At 40.3% G+C, this 18067-nt stretch overlaps 1 protein-coding gene across 3 annotated transcripts in view; it reads right to left on the reverse strand.

The window, feature by feature from the left end:
* Hecw1 (HECT, C2 and WW domain containing E3 ubiquitin protein ligase 1) overlaps window positions 1–18067 on the reverse strand; it is a 367055-nt gene that overhangs the window by 118606 nt on the left and 230382 nt on the right. Inside the window, exons 7-10 of one of the 3 annotated variants that reach the window (XM_032884399.1) lie at window positions 14456–14598; window positions 8143–8243; window positions 5261–6601; window positions 1012–1113 (exon numbers count right to left, since the gene is read on the reverse strand). In XM_032884399.1, coding sequence (XP_032740290.1) covers window positions 1012–1113; window positions 5261–6601; window positions 8143–8243; window positions 14456–14598 — 1687 coding nt within the window. The remainder of the gene's footprint in view (window positions 1–1011; window positions 1114–5260; window positions 6602–8142; window positions 8244–14455; window positions 14599–18067) is intronic. The other 2 variants (XM_032884396.1, XM_032884397.1) reach the window with 2 other exon arrangements.

An 18067-nucleotide genomic window follows, 5' to 3' on the forward strand; every position in this document is an offset into this window, starting at 1 on the left:
AAGTGTGAATTTTGGGGGTTGGGGATTTAGCTCAGTGGTAGAGCACTTGCCTAGCAAGCGCAAGGCCCTGGGTTCGGTCCCCAGCTCCGAAGGGGGGGAAAAAAAAAAGAAAAGGAAAAGTGTGAATTTTGGGAATACATTTGCATTTATATTAATCTATTCAGTATTAAAGATTATCTTTGTGTGGAAAATATTGAAGCCAAACAGAAAAGTTCCAGAATTCATAAGTACTAATTGTGTTAAATGAGTTTGCAACACTCATAGCTTCATTTCCTTCTCCTAAATATTTTAGATAGAGTGATAGAGCTTAAGCCTGAATGTCGCATGCAGACTGTCTTAGTCCAAACTTAGTATTTAGCAGAAGAGGACATTAAAGCTTTTATTCCTACAAATAATGAGACATAATATTTTAGAGATTAAATGAATTTCCTAAGCTCAAATAACTAAAGAATTATTAATTACATAGGACAGTTATTAGGGAAAAGTGATAATGAATTCTAACCAAAAATTAATAGTTTTCCTGGAAGTGCCAAAGAACTATAGCAGGCATTTGGAAGTTTTAAACCTTTGATGCAAGTTATAGATAGGGAAGCATAATTTCTTAAAACACTATTGCTTAAAGTTGTTTTATTCTATGGAGACACTTGGGAATAATGGATTCACTGGAGAAAAGTAGAGCTCTACTTCCAATTGCAAATTCTGAAATGGTAAATTTAGGACTAAAAGGCCACAGACAAAGACTAGCGAGGTCTTGTAAAGAAATTTTATATGTATTTTTTTTTGCCTCTCCCTCAGAATCTTAGGTATATTAACATTTGGTTATCACTTCAATAACATATAATAGAACGGTTTGTTATAAAAGCAGATTTACAGTAGGTATGAATTGCCATTTAGAAACACAGTCAATTTATGGAACTTGGGAAGAATCTTGGATGTTTGCGTATGAATTCACACTGACCTGTCAGACTGGATGGGAAGAGTTAAGCCATAGATTTGAAAACTAAAGCTTACTTGGTGGAAGAGGCTCATCGATTGTTGGGTAGTGATGATGTTCAGGCCTCAAGGAAGGAAGCTGGCTTATTGGCTGGGAATTATGGAGCATAGGACAGTCACCTATGGACAAGATAGTCAAGACATTCATATGCATTGCTGTGGCAATGTTATAAAAAACATGACTGCAAAACAAAGATAGCCATAAGAAACAACAAACAAAATGGGAAATCTAGTTTTTGTGTCAGTTTACTATAGCCATGTCATTTATGACACAAATTATTAAGGAGAAGGAAGAAGAAAAGCAGAAGGGAAGAAGAAGAGGAGAAAGAAGGAAAAGAGGAAAATGGAGAGGAAAAAAGAGGAGGAAGAGGAAAAATTCAAATATGTTTTGAATTTGATCTATGCTAATACACTAATCAATACATGTGTTCAGAATCTGATTCTGCGGCTACTTGCACTATCTGGGTCAGAAGGTGGCACCAGGAAGGAGCACTAGGGAAAAACTTAAAGAGCCTTATTTTATTCCCGTGAAGGAGACAGGCTTGTTTGAAGGGAGTGAATTATTTATAAAGTCTCACAAAAGCTTTGTTGGATTATGGAAAATACACCTGATCACATGGATACGAGGGTTTCGTAATTAAAACAATAGAAGGCTATCAAAAGACTTGTTTTTTTTCAGAGCTATAGGGAGCTGAAACTCTCAGATAGTGTGTCCAAGATGAATCAAGGAACTGGTGGCCCAAGAATGTAAATTCCTAAACAGGGACATTAGAAGATATGATGGGGAGCCAAATGTCATGGGAAATCATGGTTGGTCCAGATTGTATGGAGGAGGAGTCAGAAAAGCCAAACGGTGCTCTGGAAAGAGGAATGTATAATAGACAAAGCTTTAGATAAAAGTCAGGAAGACCGAGACAAGAAAGTTTGAAACAGAGAAGTGGGATAGACAAAAGAAAACTAGAGAGATACAAAGAAGTTATAGAAATAAGTGTACCTATAGATTTCATGACTCATTATTATGAACACTGCTTGTACTGCTGTTAGTACAGACTTATTAGTAACCCAACAAATTCTGTAACAGTATTTCTGTTTCACAATCTCCTGGGGTGTGTAGATTGACCACGTAAATTCTAGTGAATAATTCTCTCAATCTTTGGAGACCTTGAAGGGCTCAGATCATAGACAGCCCCCAACCAACCCTATACTGTTTTCTTCGTGCCTCAGAGTATGTTCCCACCAGAGGACAAAAGACATCGTTTCCTTTTCCTTCCAGGACCATTGCTGTGAATTCTATTAACCTTTGGGTCAAAATAGAGAGAAAGTAAAAAGTAATGGTCAAGATCTTTGAAGGATCTCAAATAGTGAACATTTCCCAAAACATCCATGCCTGGAAACGATTTTTCCCACTACAGTGCTATAGACACAGCAGAAAATAAATTAGTAAAAGATATTAGATGGGCTTAGTTTAGTAGTTTAATTCCAAGAGATGACTAGCAACTAAAAATAAAGATGTACTCAGAACAGAAGTTCCTTTTTAATATTAAAAATACATTTTTTTCCTGGACACTCCCACCATTACTAAAATGCTCTGGCTCTTTGAAGGTACCAGTAGACATCATGGATGCTACTCCTCATGCAAGCTTAGAACTCATTGTGGACAAGTGGCTGTTTCAAGCACAGGTTTTGTGGGTAAGTAGCTATGGCATTCGCATATATTCTCATAAGTGTTTAGGGTTAAAAAATTCAAAAAGGAAACATCACCAGATGCTGTACTTTACACTTTGTTTATAAAAAAAAAAAACCCCAAAACAAAAACCCTCATTGTAATTTAACTCAACCTAACTTGTTAATTGTTCCTCCAAGCCTGTAGAAATGTAATACTACTGCTTGGTGGAAGCAAACCCACCGGCCTGTGAGCCTTAAGAAACCTCGAGGATGTGACAGGTGCTTAGTGGCAGTTGACAGAATAAAACATGAAGGCAGTTCTGCTCTGTGCTAGGGCCCAGCTCCACATCATCACTTTGAGTCAAATTAAGTGTTTAGAATATTCAAGAAGGGATAGTATTTCTCAACTAAAAATAAGAGAATCTTTATGTTTTATTTTGATTATAACCAATATGGCCAAACTGTAGGAAAAACAAGCATGAGAGAGACTTCCTATAAAATCTGTGTCCGTGAACACTATTGACTGGTTAGAATTTCAGTGATGTGGGAAGGACGGGATGTTTCAGGTCCAAAGACGAATATCAATTCATGTTGGGGTGTTTATTATTCACCTATTAAAGCCATTCTTTACCCCCACTCTATGTTAGACCTAACATCCTGCCACTAGGAGATAAAGCTGGCCCAATGTCCAGACAGATGAAAGAACAAAACACGATTGAGTGAATAAACTTGACAACACTCTAGCTTCACCAACTAAGGGGCTAAGAGCATCATCACATAGCATCTACGGTCTGTAGCTGAGGCTTCTCCACTGGGCTGTAGCCACCTACTCACTGTGTCCACCGATAACTTTTAAAAGCATCATTATTTAATGACTATTTTTATTCTGTTTCTATAGAAACTTCAGGAAAATGCTTTGGAACCTAGAATTTAAGATAACCTAGAACTGTGTTCCTAGGTTCCTAGGTCATATTTAGCTCTAGAATAAACTAATTTTTATTCCCTTTTAATTGAAAGTTATGAATTTGTGTCAACATAAACTACCAAGATGCTATATGGAGCAAAGTTAAATAGCATTTAATTTGTGAAAATTTCCTTGGCTAACATGGCCAGGCTAGATTCAAAGGGTGGTTTCTTTAATGTAACTTTTTAAAGTTAGCTTTCTTGCTCATCTCATTAGGAGAAAAGCAGAGTATGTCCCTGTCTCATCTCATTTAACTTTTCAATTTATTCCTGGAGGTCAGTGCTACAATTATACCCACTTGGCACAGTTAGGTCTTTTGCCAGGAAGTGGCATGGTGGACTTACCTCCAGGGCCTAACTCATGACCACGTGACTCTGGTCCTTTCATCTGTCTGCAAATTTGTTTTTTTGATAACTGCTTTAAACTGAGGTTTAAGTAAAAGTTTTATAGAAGGAAAAGAAACAAAATGTTGACAAGAAATACTAGTTTAATAGGTGCCAGTTTAAGTTTATATGGAATGAGTAATTGATTTTAAAACTGAAGACGGCTGCCTTTGAGTTAGAATTTTATTTGAAATGTGAGAAGAGAATTTTTGCATTTATATTGTAACTGGACTGGGAGAAACGAAGATATTCTAGAGAGACGCTTGTGTCTCTCAGTCTGACTAATAGGCTACTGCTACAATGGACTGAAGAAATTTGAGTTTTCCCAGGAATCTCATGTTTGATGAGGAAAAAGCGGAGGCCTGTTGCCAGTCAGAAATAGATTTCTGATAGGTTTCAAACATTTGTCCTAAGTAGTCAGATAACCCTTCAGGGAGGCGGGCGTGTGGGAGACCTGGACAGTGATGATGGTCAGAACTGACCCTTAGCTTTGTGTCACTCTTCCAAACATGAACCCAATGTGTACCACAGAACCTTTTAGTTCTCTTCTGCCACAACCTCCTGTTTCTGCTTTATGTGACCCGTGATACGTTTAGTTCGTGGAACCTTGCTTGTTAGTGATGCCAGGGCTCAGGCTCAAACTCGAGTGACTGGTTGATTATGCTGTTCTTCCTTTCCATCGGCTAAAACAGCCCAGACTAACAGAACCAACAATTATAATAGGAACCATGCTTGTAGAAAAAAATAGAAGAAAAAGGTACGTAGTCTACCCATTTACAAAGTGCATTGCTGTTGTCACTAAAGCCAGTGCTTCTGGAAAAACTGGAGGAGTGGCCCCCAGAACTCTGAGAGGTGGTGGAGAATCCATGTTCTTCAACTAATATCCATATCTATCACTGATCTTTAATGTGTTTTAGGAAGTCAGTATCTTTGCTACCTGATGCTCATAATCATTTGATACTTCTTGTTTAACTGTGGGGTTGCTGTCAAGACCAGAAAGCTAACTTCAACTACTTCTGGTCATTAGTCAAAAGCACACACATAGGTAAGCAGCTGCTCACATCCTACTGGATATATTTCTTGGTGTGAATTTGTGACATGTGCCAGAAATTCACACACCTAGACAACTGCTTGAATGCCTACATACAATGTCCAGGGCACCCTTTTAGGAACAGTCCCTCCACCAACCACATGGGAGACTTGTGTCCTATAATTATGGTGGTCTTATTACCACTGGTCTGGTTTGAAGTCTAACCTTCTCTCCTATTGCTAGGGCCTGCCATGGGGGAGTCCAGACCTTCAGTAGTTCTTGCTGCATTCCCACCAGGGGCAGCCAGTTCATCCTGCCAAGGCCCAGCCCCATTTGTAGACTCGGGATCTAGCTCTGGGCTTTGCACCGAGTCAGGTACCGACTCGAATGCACTGTTTTCCTCCTCCTCATCCTCTTGTGAAGAAAAGACTGTGCTCTCAGAGATCTTGGCGCTGTCCACCGAGGAGAAGCGTGTGTGGCTGGCAAACCGATTGTTGCCATTGTAGCAGGAGCTGCTGTAACAGGAGCTGCTATAACAGGAGCTGCTGTAGCAGGATGTGCTATAGCATGAGGGGCTACAGCATGAGGCATCACAGCCCTCGCAACTGTGGTCTGCTCCCTGCTGGGGGCTGGAGTCACTCTCACTCCCAGTGCTGGGGTGAGCTTCGCCATCTTGGCCAGCGCCAATGCTTTTAGATAAATTGGAGAAATGGCCCCCAGAGCAGTCAGAGGACGCCATGCAGAGAGTAGCGCCATTGTTCTCGCCATCTTCCATGGACTGTGGGTCAGCAGCTATTGTGTCCACCTCGCTGAGCCCATCCTTTTCAGAGGACTCCTTGAGGGTGGATTCCTCCTCCATGGCATCCTCCTCCTCTGTGGTGCTTCCCCTCTGGGCCGAGGGCATGCTGTGCAGTAGGGTGTGGATGCGGATGTAGTGGGTCCTTGGGGTCTCAGCCTCTCCACAGGCAGATGCGATCACTGTTTCAAGCTCGGACACAGGTAAGGAACATGGCCTGCTTTTTTTTCTCACAGAGGCCCTCAGCTCAAGTCCAGGCTCTCCTTGCTCCAGGGCAGAAACGCCCTCTTCTTCCTCCTCGTCTTTCCCCTTCTCCTGCATTTCCTCCTCTCCGGCTCCATTTTCTGGAATGGCTTCCTCTTCTGCCTTGCTGCCTAGAGCTGTACTCTCTTCTGGCGACAGCGAGGGTGGCCAACCCTCACCCAGGGGAAGTCCCTCTGCCACTTCTTCTGCGCTCAGAGTGGGCTGGGTGTCATGTTGCTCTGGGTCCTGAAGCTCTCCAACCTCTTCAGGTCCTTCAGAGAACTTGCTACCATCTCTGGTCTCCATAGCACCCACAGCTTCCTCGATTGGCCCGGCATGCTCCCGGTTTTCATTTTCTGAGCCGCTCACTCCATCCCCTTCACTCGGTGCCTCTGGCTTCAAGTCCTTTCGGAATTCTGCAGCATCACCGGGAGGCTCCCCACTGCTGTTTTCCACCACACTATTCATGACGCTGTCCTGCACTTCCGCTGACTCAGGCGCAGCATTCAGAGAGATCTCTTCATCGTCTGTGGGCAAGAAGAAAACTATGTCATCCTTTTCAGAAGAGCAATGGGAGCTGGTGTTCTGCGTGGGCACACGTAAAATATGGTAAAGGATCTCTACTATAGGATACTGGATATGAGTGGATGAGTGTTTCTCAATCGCTTCTGAAAAATTCTGTAATGAGTGCTATTTATGCTAATGCTTTATTATTTATTTTAATAAATAATTAATAACAATTATTATTAACTTTTAGAAGGGCTGCTATTTTAAAGTTCTCCTTTAAGGGACTGCTGAGAAAAAAAATTAATATCCCAAACCTAGCTTTACGCTACCTCAGAGATCAACAATGTTTGTTACATATAGTGACTTTCAGAGATGAGGACAGCAGTACTGTTTATAATTCCTTAACAAGCCTAAGCAAATTAATTGTGTTTGCTTAAATCATTTCCCATGGATCATCCTGCAAAATAATGAGATGGCCAAGCCGGGGTCTTCAGCTGCAACAAAAAGCAAGGGATTGGGCTACATTGTAATCTTCTACAGTGTTGAATAGTCAGAAACCAAGGCTTCCAACCACATTACCTTTCAAGGAGATATGTTTAACTCTGTTAACATTTAACAGGTAACACTGTTTAACTCTACCTTCCTCGGTTGGAAATACACCAGATTGGTATTGGGCTTCAAATGCACTAGTACAATTCCCTATTTGAAGAAAATTATCTCTCTGCTAAAATGTGAAGCCGTAATCCATCTTTATATTCACATACAGATGAGTCAATCTAAGAATGTAGCAAAAGGCTGAATGTGACAGGAGAAAGAAAAAAATATTTCCTTACACTCTAGTGTATACTGGAGCTTAGTGATTGCATGGTGATATACTTCAGGCTCTGAGTTCTCTGAAGCTTCATTAGCTTTAACAGTAACTCATAGACTTGCAAGAGGACTTAATATTTCTTGACATGAGTTACATTTAATATGGCTGCTGCAGAAGAATAGAAAAGGATTAGGAGGCATCTCCTCATCATTACTGTTTGAAAGTATGGTTTTATATGGAAAATGGAATATAGAATGGTTCTGAAAATTTCTGTTCATAATCTTTATCGTCCCTTTAATTTTCTAAACATAGTTCTTCAACAATATGTCATTCTTTTTTAGCTCATAGCCAATCTATAACTAGTTACTAGGTATAAAGAGATGATTCGCATTCATGTGTTGTACCACTCATTCATTTGCTCATGTATAGAATGATTAAACAGCTTTTGAGCATCTCTTATGTGAGGTTCTGGCAATAAAATAATAAGACACTGTTTTGTATCACATTGTAGACCTCTATTCTACTGTCTAACCATCTAACTTTGGACTCTGGTGAAGAGGAATCTTTTAATCAAGGAGGCAATCCTGGCTTCTAAGATAGATCACGGGCTTCTAGGACTCAGATGAAGATGACAGAGAACTACACAGCCATGACATGCTTGGAAAGAACTATGGTTACTTGTGTTTCAGAGAAAAGAACTGCACAAAGACACCAGCCTCGAACAAGACATGAAGATTATGCTGAAAGTACCTGCGTGGATGGAGGATGTGATCTCAAATCGGAATTGCAGATGTCCACTCACATGGTCAGTTGGAAGCCTGCGGCCAAGTGTGTAGCTGACCACCCTATCCCTAGAAGGAAATAAGCACCATCACAGATTCTGTAATAATTTCTCTTGCTAATGACCACACAGTGTGTTTTCTACACCAGCTGGTGGGACAGGCGATCTCAGAGAAGCTATAGGGAGTGAAGGTCCCTCTGGGGTCCCGTTTTAAGGTATATATGTAGGATCAATAAAAAAATTCTTATCAAATATTCTAACTCAAGGAAAAGTACAGATCATATTTAGTTATCACTTTTTACATTTTGACATGGCCATGAGCTCTGGGAAAAAACACTTAAAAAGAGTAAATTATGTGAAATTCAAATTAAAGTGTCTATCAACACTGTTTTATTGGAACACTGCCATGCTTATTAGCTTACACATTGCCTATGGCTATTTTCTGCCACAGTGGAAATGTTGGACAGTTTAGACAGAGACTGGTAACCTGTAAATCCTCAAGTATTACTCCTTTTACAGACTAAGTTTGAGAATCTATGTTGTAGAGAAGGTGAGGGGACAAAAATTATAAATGCCTTTGCCTGATCTTCCTACGGAGAGTCTCATTTCCAAATACTCCTTGGCAGTAGATGTGCCAGAATATGTTGGAGGAATATATGTGATGTATAAGAACAGATGCCATAGGAGAGCCCGTGCTGAGCTATGGAAAGCCTCCTGCTAGAGGACAGAGACTTGTGATCTGTGCTCACTGATCTTTGACTTCCAGTTACACCAAGTATTGTTGACACATATCGTCTGTTCTGGATTCTGGTGCCATATATATAGGGCATATATACATATATATATGAATGAAAATATATAATCTATACATGAAGAAATTAATCTGAAGTTATAATGATATATTTTCTACTTTGGCTGAGTTTGGGAGAGTACTTCCTTAGGATATCAAGGTACAAAGGCATAATCTATAGTTGGTTATTTACCTGATAGTCACTCCATTAATTCATTTATGATATTTAAATGAAAACACAAATCATTTGATGTCACTATTAAAAGACTTCTTAGAAAAAACTGACATTATGAAACAAATAATATGGTCTAGTGATCCATGTATTTAATATTTTTTCTTGATTAAAGCAAGACAAAATGTATATTGTCAGAGTTTGATAGTTAAAACAGTATATGGAGATATAATATGATGAACCACAAAATTCTGTCAATTTAGAAAGGAGTGATATTGATCAATATTTTGAAGTACATCCACTATGATCATAAGAAATACTTTCTGAATCTAAAGCTTAATTGTAATGAGAGCTAAAGATGATCATGTGGCCAAATGGAAATTAAGTTCACTGTGTTTTACACTCACTTTCTAAGATTTTTTTTTCTTTGCTTTCAATCACTCAGTAAGCAAAGAGTGTTTCCCTGCCATGTAGAAAGTGCTGAATTTGGCCTTTGTGTCAGGGTAAAAATCTCTATGTTCTCACAGGACCCCCCTGTAACACCTTAGAACTAGACAGAGAATAAGGAAAGAGCAGCAAATAATGATCCAGGTAGTCTATGACGCTTCCAAAGTGAAGACTTGAGTTGAATTTAGAGACCAAAGGCAATTAATTAAAAGATAGTCCTATAGTTTGAGGAATGGAGTGTGGACTGAAAATTGTGTGTGTGTGTGTGTGTGTGTGTGTGTGTGTGTGTGTGTGTGTGTGTGTGTCTGGCACTTGTGTGCTTGTGTGTGTGTGTGTGTGTGTATGTGTGTGTGTGCATGCATGTGCCCTGGGGTTGTACCATGGTGCAAGGCAAATTATTGCTGCTTCATGGCCATAGCCCTGTAATTTGTTCCTATACATTGCACATCTCCATAAAGGGCAGCAGTATAGGAGTGGATGGATGCTAGAGGTCTTAAAAGAGGAGGCAAAGCAGCTTAGGAAGTGGAGGATTAGAAGCTGGAGAGCTTCCATACCCAATGGGGCAGTGGTGGAAAGCAATCCCACAAAGACTTACTGTTGCTCTCACTCATCTGTGCTACCCTTCTTCTGAGTTGCAAGAACACTAGGAAAACCAAACTTCCTGCTCAGATTTGAGGAGATACTCTCTACTTCAATTTTTTCTTTCTTTGTATTGTTTTTTTGTTTCATTTTGTTTTTTGTTTGTTTTGTCTTTTGCTACCCAGTAGACATTCTTCCACAGTGAAGGGTAGGGATTGCAGGATGATACTAAAAAGGAACTTAGCATAGGGAAGTAGAAGAGTCCTCTCTGTGGCTGTAATGAGCCAGAGTTCAGCACCCCAGGGAGTAACTGAGTACCTGTTAGGCAGATGTGATATCTGATAAACAACTTCAGCAAAGTGGCCGGATATAAAATTAACTCAAACAAATCAGTAGCCTTCCTTTATACAAATAATAATCAGGCTAAGAAAGAAATTAGGGAAACAATTCCCTTCACAATAGTCACAGATAATATAAAATATCTTGAGGTAACTCTAACCAAACAAGTGAAAGACCTTTATGATAAGAATTTCAAATCTCTCAAGAAAGAAATTAAAGAAGTCTCAGAAAATGAAGAGATCTCCTACGCTCATGGATTGGCAGAATTAACATAGTAAAAATGGCCACCCTACCAAAGGGAATCTACATATTTAATGCAATCCCATGAAAATCCCAACACAATTCTTCAAAGACATGGAAAGAGCAATTCTCAAATTCATCTGGAAAGGCAAAAATCCCAAACTATTGAAAGAAATTCTTAACAATAAAAGAATGGCTGGAAAAATCAACATCCGTGACCTCAAGCTCTACTACAGAGCAATAGTGATAAAAACTGCATGGTATTGGTACAGGAACAGACAAGTTGATCAATGGAATAGAATTGAAGACCCAGAAATAAAACTACACACTTACACACACTTGATTTTTGACAAAGAAGTCAAAAATATACAATGGAAAAAAGAAAGCATCTTCAGTGCTGGTCGAATTGGCTGTCTATATGTAGAAAAATGAAAAGAGACCCCTATTTGTCACCATGCACAAAACTCAAGTCCAAGTGGATCAAAGACCTCAACATAAAACCAGATACACTGAATCTAATAGAAGAGAAAGTAGGAAAGAACCTTGAACTCATTGGCACAGGCAGAAATTTTCTAAACAGAACTCTGATGGCTCACACTCTAAGATCAAGAATTGATAAATGGGACCTCATGAAACTGGGAAGCTTCTGTAAGGCAAAGGTCATCATCAATAAGACAAACTGGCATCCTACAGATTGAGAAAAAAACTTCACTAACCCCACATCTGATAGAGGGCTAATATTAAAAATATATAAAGAAACCAAGAAGCTTACCAACAAAAAACCAAACAACCCAATTAAAAAATGGAGTATAGAACTAAACCAAGAATTCTCAAATGGATGAGAAGCACCTAAAGAAATGTTCAAAGTCCTTAGCAGTCAGAGAAATGCAAATCAAAACGACCGTGAGATTCCACCTTATACCAGTCAGAATGATTAAGATCAAAACCTCAGGTGACAACACATGTTGGCAAGGATGTAGAGAAAGAGGAACACTCCTCTATTGCTGGTGGAATTCCAAACTGGTACTGGAAATCAATTTGAAGTTTCCTCAGAAGATTGGAAATGGACTTATCTATTCCACTCTTGGGAATATATACCCTAAAGATGCCCCACCATGCCACAGGGGCACATGTTCCACTATATTCATAGCTGCCTTATTTGTGATAGCCAGAAGCTGGATACAACCCAGACATTTCATGACAGAAGAATGGATACAGAAAATGTGGTTCATTTACACAATGGAATACTACTCAGCTATTAAGAATGAGGACATCCTGAGTTTTGCAGGCAAATGGATGGAACTATGAAATGTCATCCTGAGTGAGGTAACTCAGACCCAAAAGGATAGTGGATATTATCCACTTATAGTGGATAAGTGGATATTAGCCAAAAAAAATGTACGGAATACCCAAGATGCAATTCACAGAATTCAAAAAGGTCAACAAGCTGAAGGGCCCAAGTGAGGATGCTGAAGATAGCAACCACAAGGGAGAAGGGAAGGAGGGGCAAGGAGGGAAAGGAGATGGTGGTTGGGGGAGAGGGGAACATAATCTGGTATTGGGTGGAGGAAAAGGACTGAAGCCCTGAGGGCTAGCAGAAAGAATGGAAACAGGCGACCTTGGGATGAAGGAGGTTGGGAAGACCCTCTAGAATGTACCAGAGATCTGGGAAGTGAGAGACTCTCAGTACTCAAAGGGGAGGGGGACCCCAGAAGAAAGGCCCTACAGTGGGGAGAGGGAACTTATTGAATCCACCTCCAGAAGAAAGACAGGACATCAAGTGAGGGATGCGGTTATTATCTCACAGCCAGTGCTCTGACTCATAATTCTTCCTGTCTGAAAGAAATGCAGGGATGAAAATGGAAAAGAGCCCAAGGAAAAGAAGGTCCAATGGCAGGCCCAAAGTGGGTTCCAGCTCAAGGGGAGGCCCCAAGACCTGAAACCATTACTGAAGCTATGGGGCATTCACCAAAAGGGACCTACCATGACTGCTCTCCAAAGGACCCAACAAGCAGCTGAAAGACTCAGATGCAGATATGTGCACCCAACCAACGAACAGAAGCTGCTGACTCCTCTGGTTGAATTAGAGAAAAGCTGGAGGAAGCTAAGGAGGAGGGCAATCCTGTAGGAGGACCAGCAGCCTCAACTAACCTGGACCCCTGAGATCTCTTAGACACTGGATCACCAACCAGGCAGCATACACCAGCTGAGATGAGGCCTCTAACACATATACAGCAGAGGACTCCCGGGTCTGGGTTCAGTCAGAGAAGATGCACCTAACCCTCAAGAGACTGGAGTCCCCAGGAAGTTTAGAGGTCTTGTGGGGCGGATGGGGTGGGGACGTCCTTGTGGAGACAGGGGGGAGGTTGTGGGGAGGTATGGGATGTGGAACCCTCAGGGGGTGGACAGGAGGGGAATAAAATCTGGAATGTAAAAATAAATAAATGAATGAATGAATAAATAAATACAGTATTAGATGTCTTACCAAACCCCACTTTTTGTCCCCTTGGCCCACACCTGACCGAGCATTAGCAGTGTGAGAGTAGAATAGGAATGAAGAATATGGTAACAACTAACTAGATAGTTGTAGGGAGTCTCTCTTGGGGGCAGGTTGTACTTGGTCTTGGAGAGAGGCACATGTGGATTTAACCTTGACTTATCTTTCACAGGTTTCACTTTCTTATATGGAGAAGAGATAATGCTTAAGTTACAGAGGTGTTATGAAAACCAAATGAAAGACAAGGGTCACATGGAACACCATATCCTTTGATGTGGTGTATGTGCCACATCTGATGTGCCAGTGATAATGTTAGGCATCCTATGCCAGGGTGTTGGTTGTTCAGTTTTTATAAACAGGAGTGAGGAGTGAAAATGAGTGGCAGTAGCTCCGTATATGTAAACTTCCATATATGTAAACTTCCTTTGTTTGAGAATTAATAGACTTCTTATGTGCACAAACCCATACATATGCTGTCAGTTACTAAACAGATCCCCAGAGTACTTAATTAAAATACCCCAAAATTCTGCTTAATAATTTTCATTCTTTGATATTTCTCTGAATCATATCATATTAATGATATGATTATAGCCAAAGACCTATGCTAATATTTTCAAATATATTATTGTTACCTAAGGAAATACACATTGTACAAAGAGATGATCTGATCATAGTTCATTTTAATAAAAATCATGGGTGAATATGATTGTAAAATATTTAAACACAAAAGCGTATTTTCATATACAACCAACATAATTGCCGTTATTCCATGAGAATGCATGCTTTCAAATTTTCATCTAAAAATTTTTGTAAATAGCATATTTTGAGAAATGTTCTCCAAGAAACATAGTATTTCATCTTGGTATGGAAGTGCAGTATGTGGTTAAATCCTACATACAAGACAGGTGAAGGAACGAAATACTTTCCACAGCAATGGCAATAGTTTAAATCTATATTAATACAGGAAAATGTGTATTATTTTTCAGTATTGTTTATGATTTTTCTATACTCTTCAATATGTATTATACAAACTACACAAGAGCAAGAAGGGGAAGGATTTAACTGAATGCCATGGCCCAGGAAATAATATTGGTGGGAAAAGACCCGAAACTGGAAACCGTTTTAGTTGTTTTTCCATCAGACTTTGTAATGGCAGCTTACAAGCCTTCCTGGGCATGGTCTGTAAGTGAAAGCACAGCCACCCCAGTCACAGTTTACCCTATGGCATGTCTCTCCAGTAGCCTCTGAACTGGCATTGACAGCTTTCCCAAGAAACGCTTGATGATGGGACGACTCTTGGCAAACTTGTCCTTCACTTCAATTTCCAGCACATCAGTTGGCAGAGACACGAAACTGAAATGCTGCAATGAGAAACCAAATAACATTAACTGAGAGGTCATAGGGCTTGACAGCTCCAGTCCATGTGTCTCTGCCTTAGTAATGCTGTGAGACCTGCTTTTAATCAAGGAGGGATGACAATCGCATATATCAAAACCAAACAAATCTGACTCTAAAGCTCAGAACATTGCAGAAAATGAAGTGGTAAGAGTTGAAAAGTAGGATAGAAGGCTATGAAATACTATTCTCTAGACTTGATGTAACCATGAAAATCATTAACTTACAACAATAGTGGTTACCTTCACCAGGCCAAAACGAGACTAGCTATATCAACAATCAGTCATGGAAGTAGGAGGGACTTGTGGGACTATGCCTTTTACTGTTGAACTTCAGCTATTGATGGATTCTGAGAGAGGGAAGGTCATTGTCTTCTGTTGTACATTCTCTCCTGGTCATACCAGGCTGCAATAGACAGCTCCTGTGGTCACAACAATGATTCTTGCTAAACCCCATGGATTAAAAAAAAATAAAATCAATAGTTTTTGATTTTATATCAAATAAATCAATATATCATAAACCAAATATCACAAACAGATTTGTGAGAAAGAGAAGGGTTGGGCATGGATGGTAGACAGTTGGAGATGGTAGGAATTGAGAAGGTTCAATATGCACTGTACTTGTATAGAATTGTATAAGATCGAATTTTGATTAGATAAAAAAGTAGACTTAATCTTTGAGATTCAAATAAAATCAGCACAAATTAAAGAAAAAAGCACTTATCAAGGCTTCATATATTAGGAATGGGAAAGACTGATGAGAGACACTTACCTTGGATGGGAGGGGCAACACAGAAGGAGATTTAAAAGGGAGAGAGGAGGGATAATTAACGCTAAAGATGCTTGAAAGAGACATAAAAGTATAATAATGGCACATACATCCTGACAGTAACCAACAGCCACCTAACTGAATTTAAAGCCCTCTCATTAGGAAGGAATTTATGCCTGGTACTGCAGACTTAGCTAACCACTGGTGAGGTGTGGCAACACCACTACTCCATCCTTTGCCTCCTCCTGTTGTTTTCTTAAACCAGTATACTGTCTTACTGCATTCAATATAATGAATGAGAAAACACTGCCATAAAACTGGGCTGTAGGAAGGCCTGTAGGGTATTTTCTTAAATAGTGATGGATGTTGGAGGTCCCAGATCATTGCCAGTTGTGCTACTCCTGGGCTGGTGGCCCCAGACCAAGCATGCCATGAGGAGCAAGCCAGGAAGCAGCATCCCTCTGTGGTGTCTGTTTCAGTTCCTGCTTGAGCTCCTACTCTGACTTCCTTAGGTAAAGAACTGAGACCTGAGAGTTGTGAGCTGGGAGAAACCCTTTCATCTCCAAGCGGCTTTTGATTATGGTGTTTAATCATACATTATCTAAAACACATGTTCTACATGACTTAGAAAGTATTTTCTAAGGTGTTTGCAGGTATGAAAAAAGGTGACTCTATTCTGAGAAGGTAGGACATTCGTCTACTTATAACACTTCATAAGTGTGTGAAAGAAGAGGAATAATTTTATTTATTTTCTTGTTTTTAATAAGCTCTATCTTATTAAAATTTGTTTAAAAATTAGTTCTTTGAGAATTTCATAGAATATATGTTGACTATATACATCCTCCTTCCCATATTATCAGTTCTACTTTCTCCTCTAACTTTCTGTCCTCATTTTTCCAATTTGTGTACCCAATGTGCTCTTGGACACGTGGCCAACTTACCATGAACTACACTCTTAAGGAAAACTGATTCTTTCTCCATGAGCTGTCACCTGAACAAAGCCCCTTGGCTTAGGCTGAACTTCATTCGTACCCCCCTGTCCATGCTAGAATTGAGTCTAGTTTGATCTTGCATAGTTCTTGTGTATACTATGGGTTCATACACACAGCTGCTTTGCACGTATGTCTGGAAGATGCTGTTGCCTTGTGTTCATCCATTGCCTCTTTCTCTTCTGCTCTTTCTGCCTCCTCTTCCACAAATCCCTGAGCCCTGGGCTCAGGATGCAATGTGGAAGGACTATGTGGTGTCTGAGTATCCCACAGTCTCAGTCTCTGTGCTCTGGCATCATATAAGTCTCTGTGTAAATTACCATGTACTACAAATAGAACTTCTCTGAGGAGCATTAATCTACAGGTAAATACAGGTCATTAAGATTTGGTGTAGCCTGGCCCACAGATCCCTGCTCCCAAAACCCGTGGGAGAGAGAGCTCATCACCCAGACAGGTGGGCACTCTTGAGACTGCAGAGCGGGAGAGACCACCAATACTGCCCACCCCTGCCCACATCCCTGGCCCAAGAGGAAACTGTATAGGGCCTCTGGGAACAGGAAGATAGGGCACTCAAACAGCAGGTCCCCTGCAGTCCAGACACTGCCAGGATCTGAAGGGACCCAGTCAACAGCTCCCTGCACCCAAATCCCATGGGAGGGAGAGCTAAACCTTCAGAGGGGCAGACACGCCTGGGAAGCCAGAAGAGACTACACTCTGCCCACATTTCTGACTCCAGAGGAAAACACCTAACGCCATCTGGGACCTCGGTACACGGGGGCCGGGAAAAGGCGGGGCAGGCCTTCCAGATTGCTGCCCTCAGAGAGAGCTCAAACTCAGGAACCCAGGAACAACTTCGGGCCCCGGACCACAGGTAAGATCACAGGTGAGCGATGTCTATCTAAGCTACAGGTCTTTGATGAGAATTATTGAATTAATTTCAATGGTAGCATTTAAAAAGTAATGCCCAAACCTGAGGACAGAGATTAAGAACATTTTTCAATATATTGCCAGAGGAAAAGACATTTTAAAGCCAGGACTCATATATTTTAAAATGTTAAGTGCATTCTAGTTGACATTTTTAATCCTAAACCATCTAGGTAGTGTGGATTTTAAAACTGTTTTCTAAGACTTAAAATACCTTGGTGACAAGTGTATTAGGCAAACTTGCTCATTTTTTTCAGATACAATTAATTGCTGTATCATTTTGGGCTATCCCCAGGAATGTAGTAAGTAGTTCAGAAATTGTTGGTGAGAATAATTGGGATTAAAGGAACAGGTCACTGTAAATTCAATATTCTATAATAGTACATTTTTAGTGTTTTAGAATTTGTTCCTAGCTTAATAGTAGCTCAAGTGTAACTCCATTTCTATTTCAAAGATCTAAAAAATCCTTCTGGGGAGCCTAGAAAGGGTTATTAAACTTAACAAGAAGGTGGTACAACTCAAGAGACAATGAAACAAGCCTGCTTCCAAATATTTAACTACACTTTCTCGTCTATGATGTTTGAAAAAAAATTCCACATTGGTGATAAGGACAGTTTATTCTGAATAATAAGGGAAGGAATATGTGATGTAAGTGCCTTAGGTGGTGTACGCATCCATCAGTTACAGCTGGAGATGAGTAGATGGACGAGGCTATTACAAGGCTCACAGGGTAACGATGACTCAAGCCTTACAG

The sequence above is a fragment of the Rattus rattus genome, chromosome 14 (genome assembly GCF_011064425.1).
Source record: "Rattus rattus isolate New Zealand chromosome 14, Rrattus_CSIRO_v1, whole genome shotgun sequence".
In the NCBI taxonomy this organism is placed as follows: Eukaryota; Metazoa; Chordata; class Mammalia; order Rodentia; family Muridae; genus Rattus; species Rattus rattus.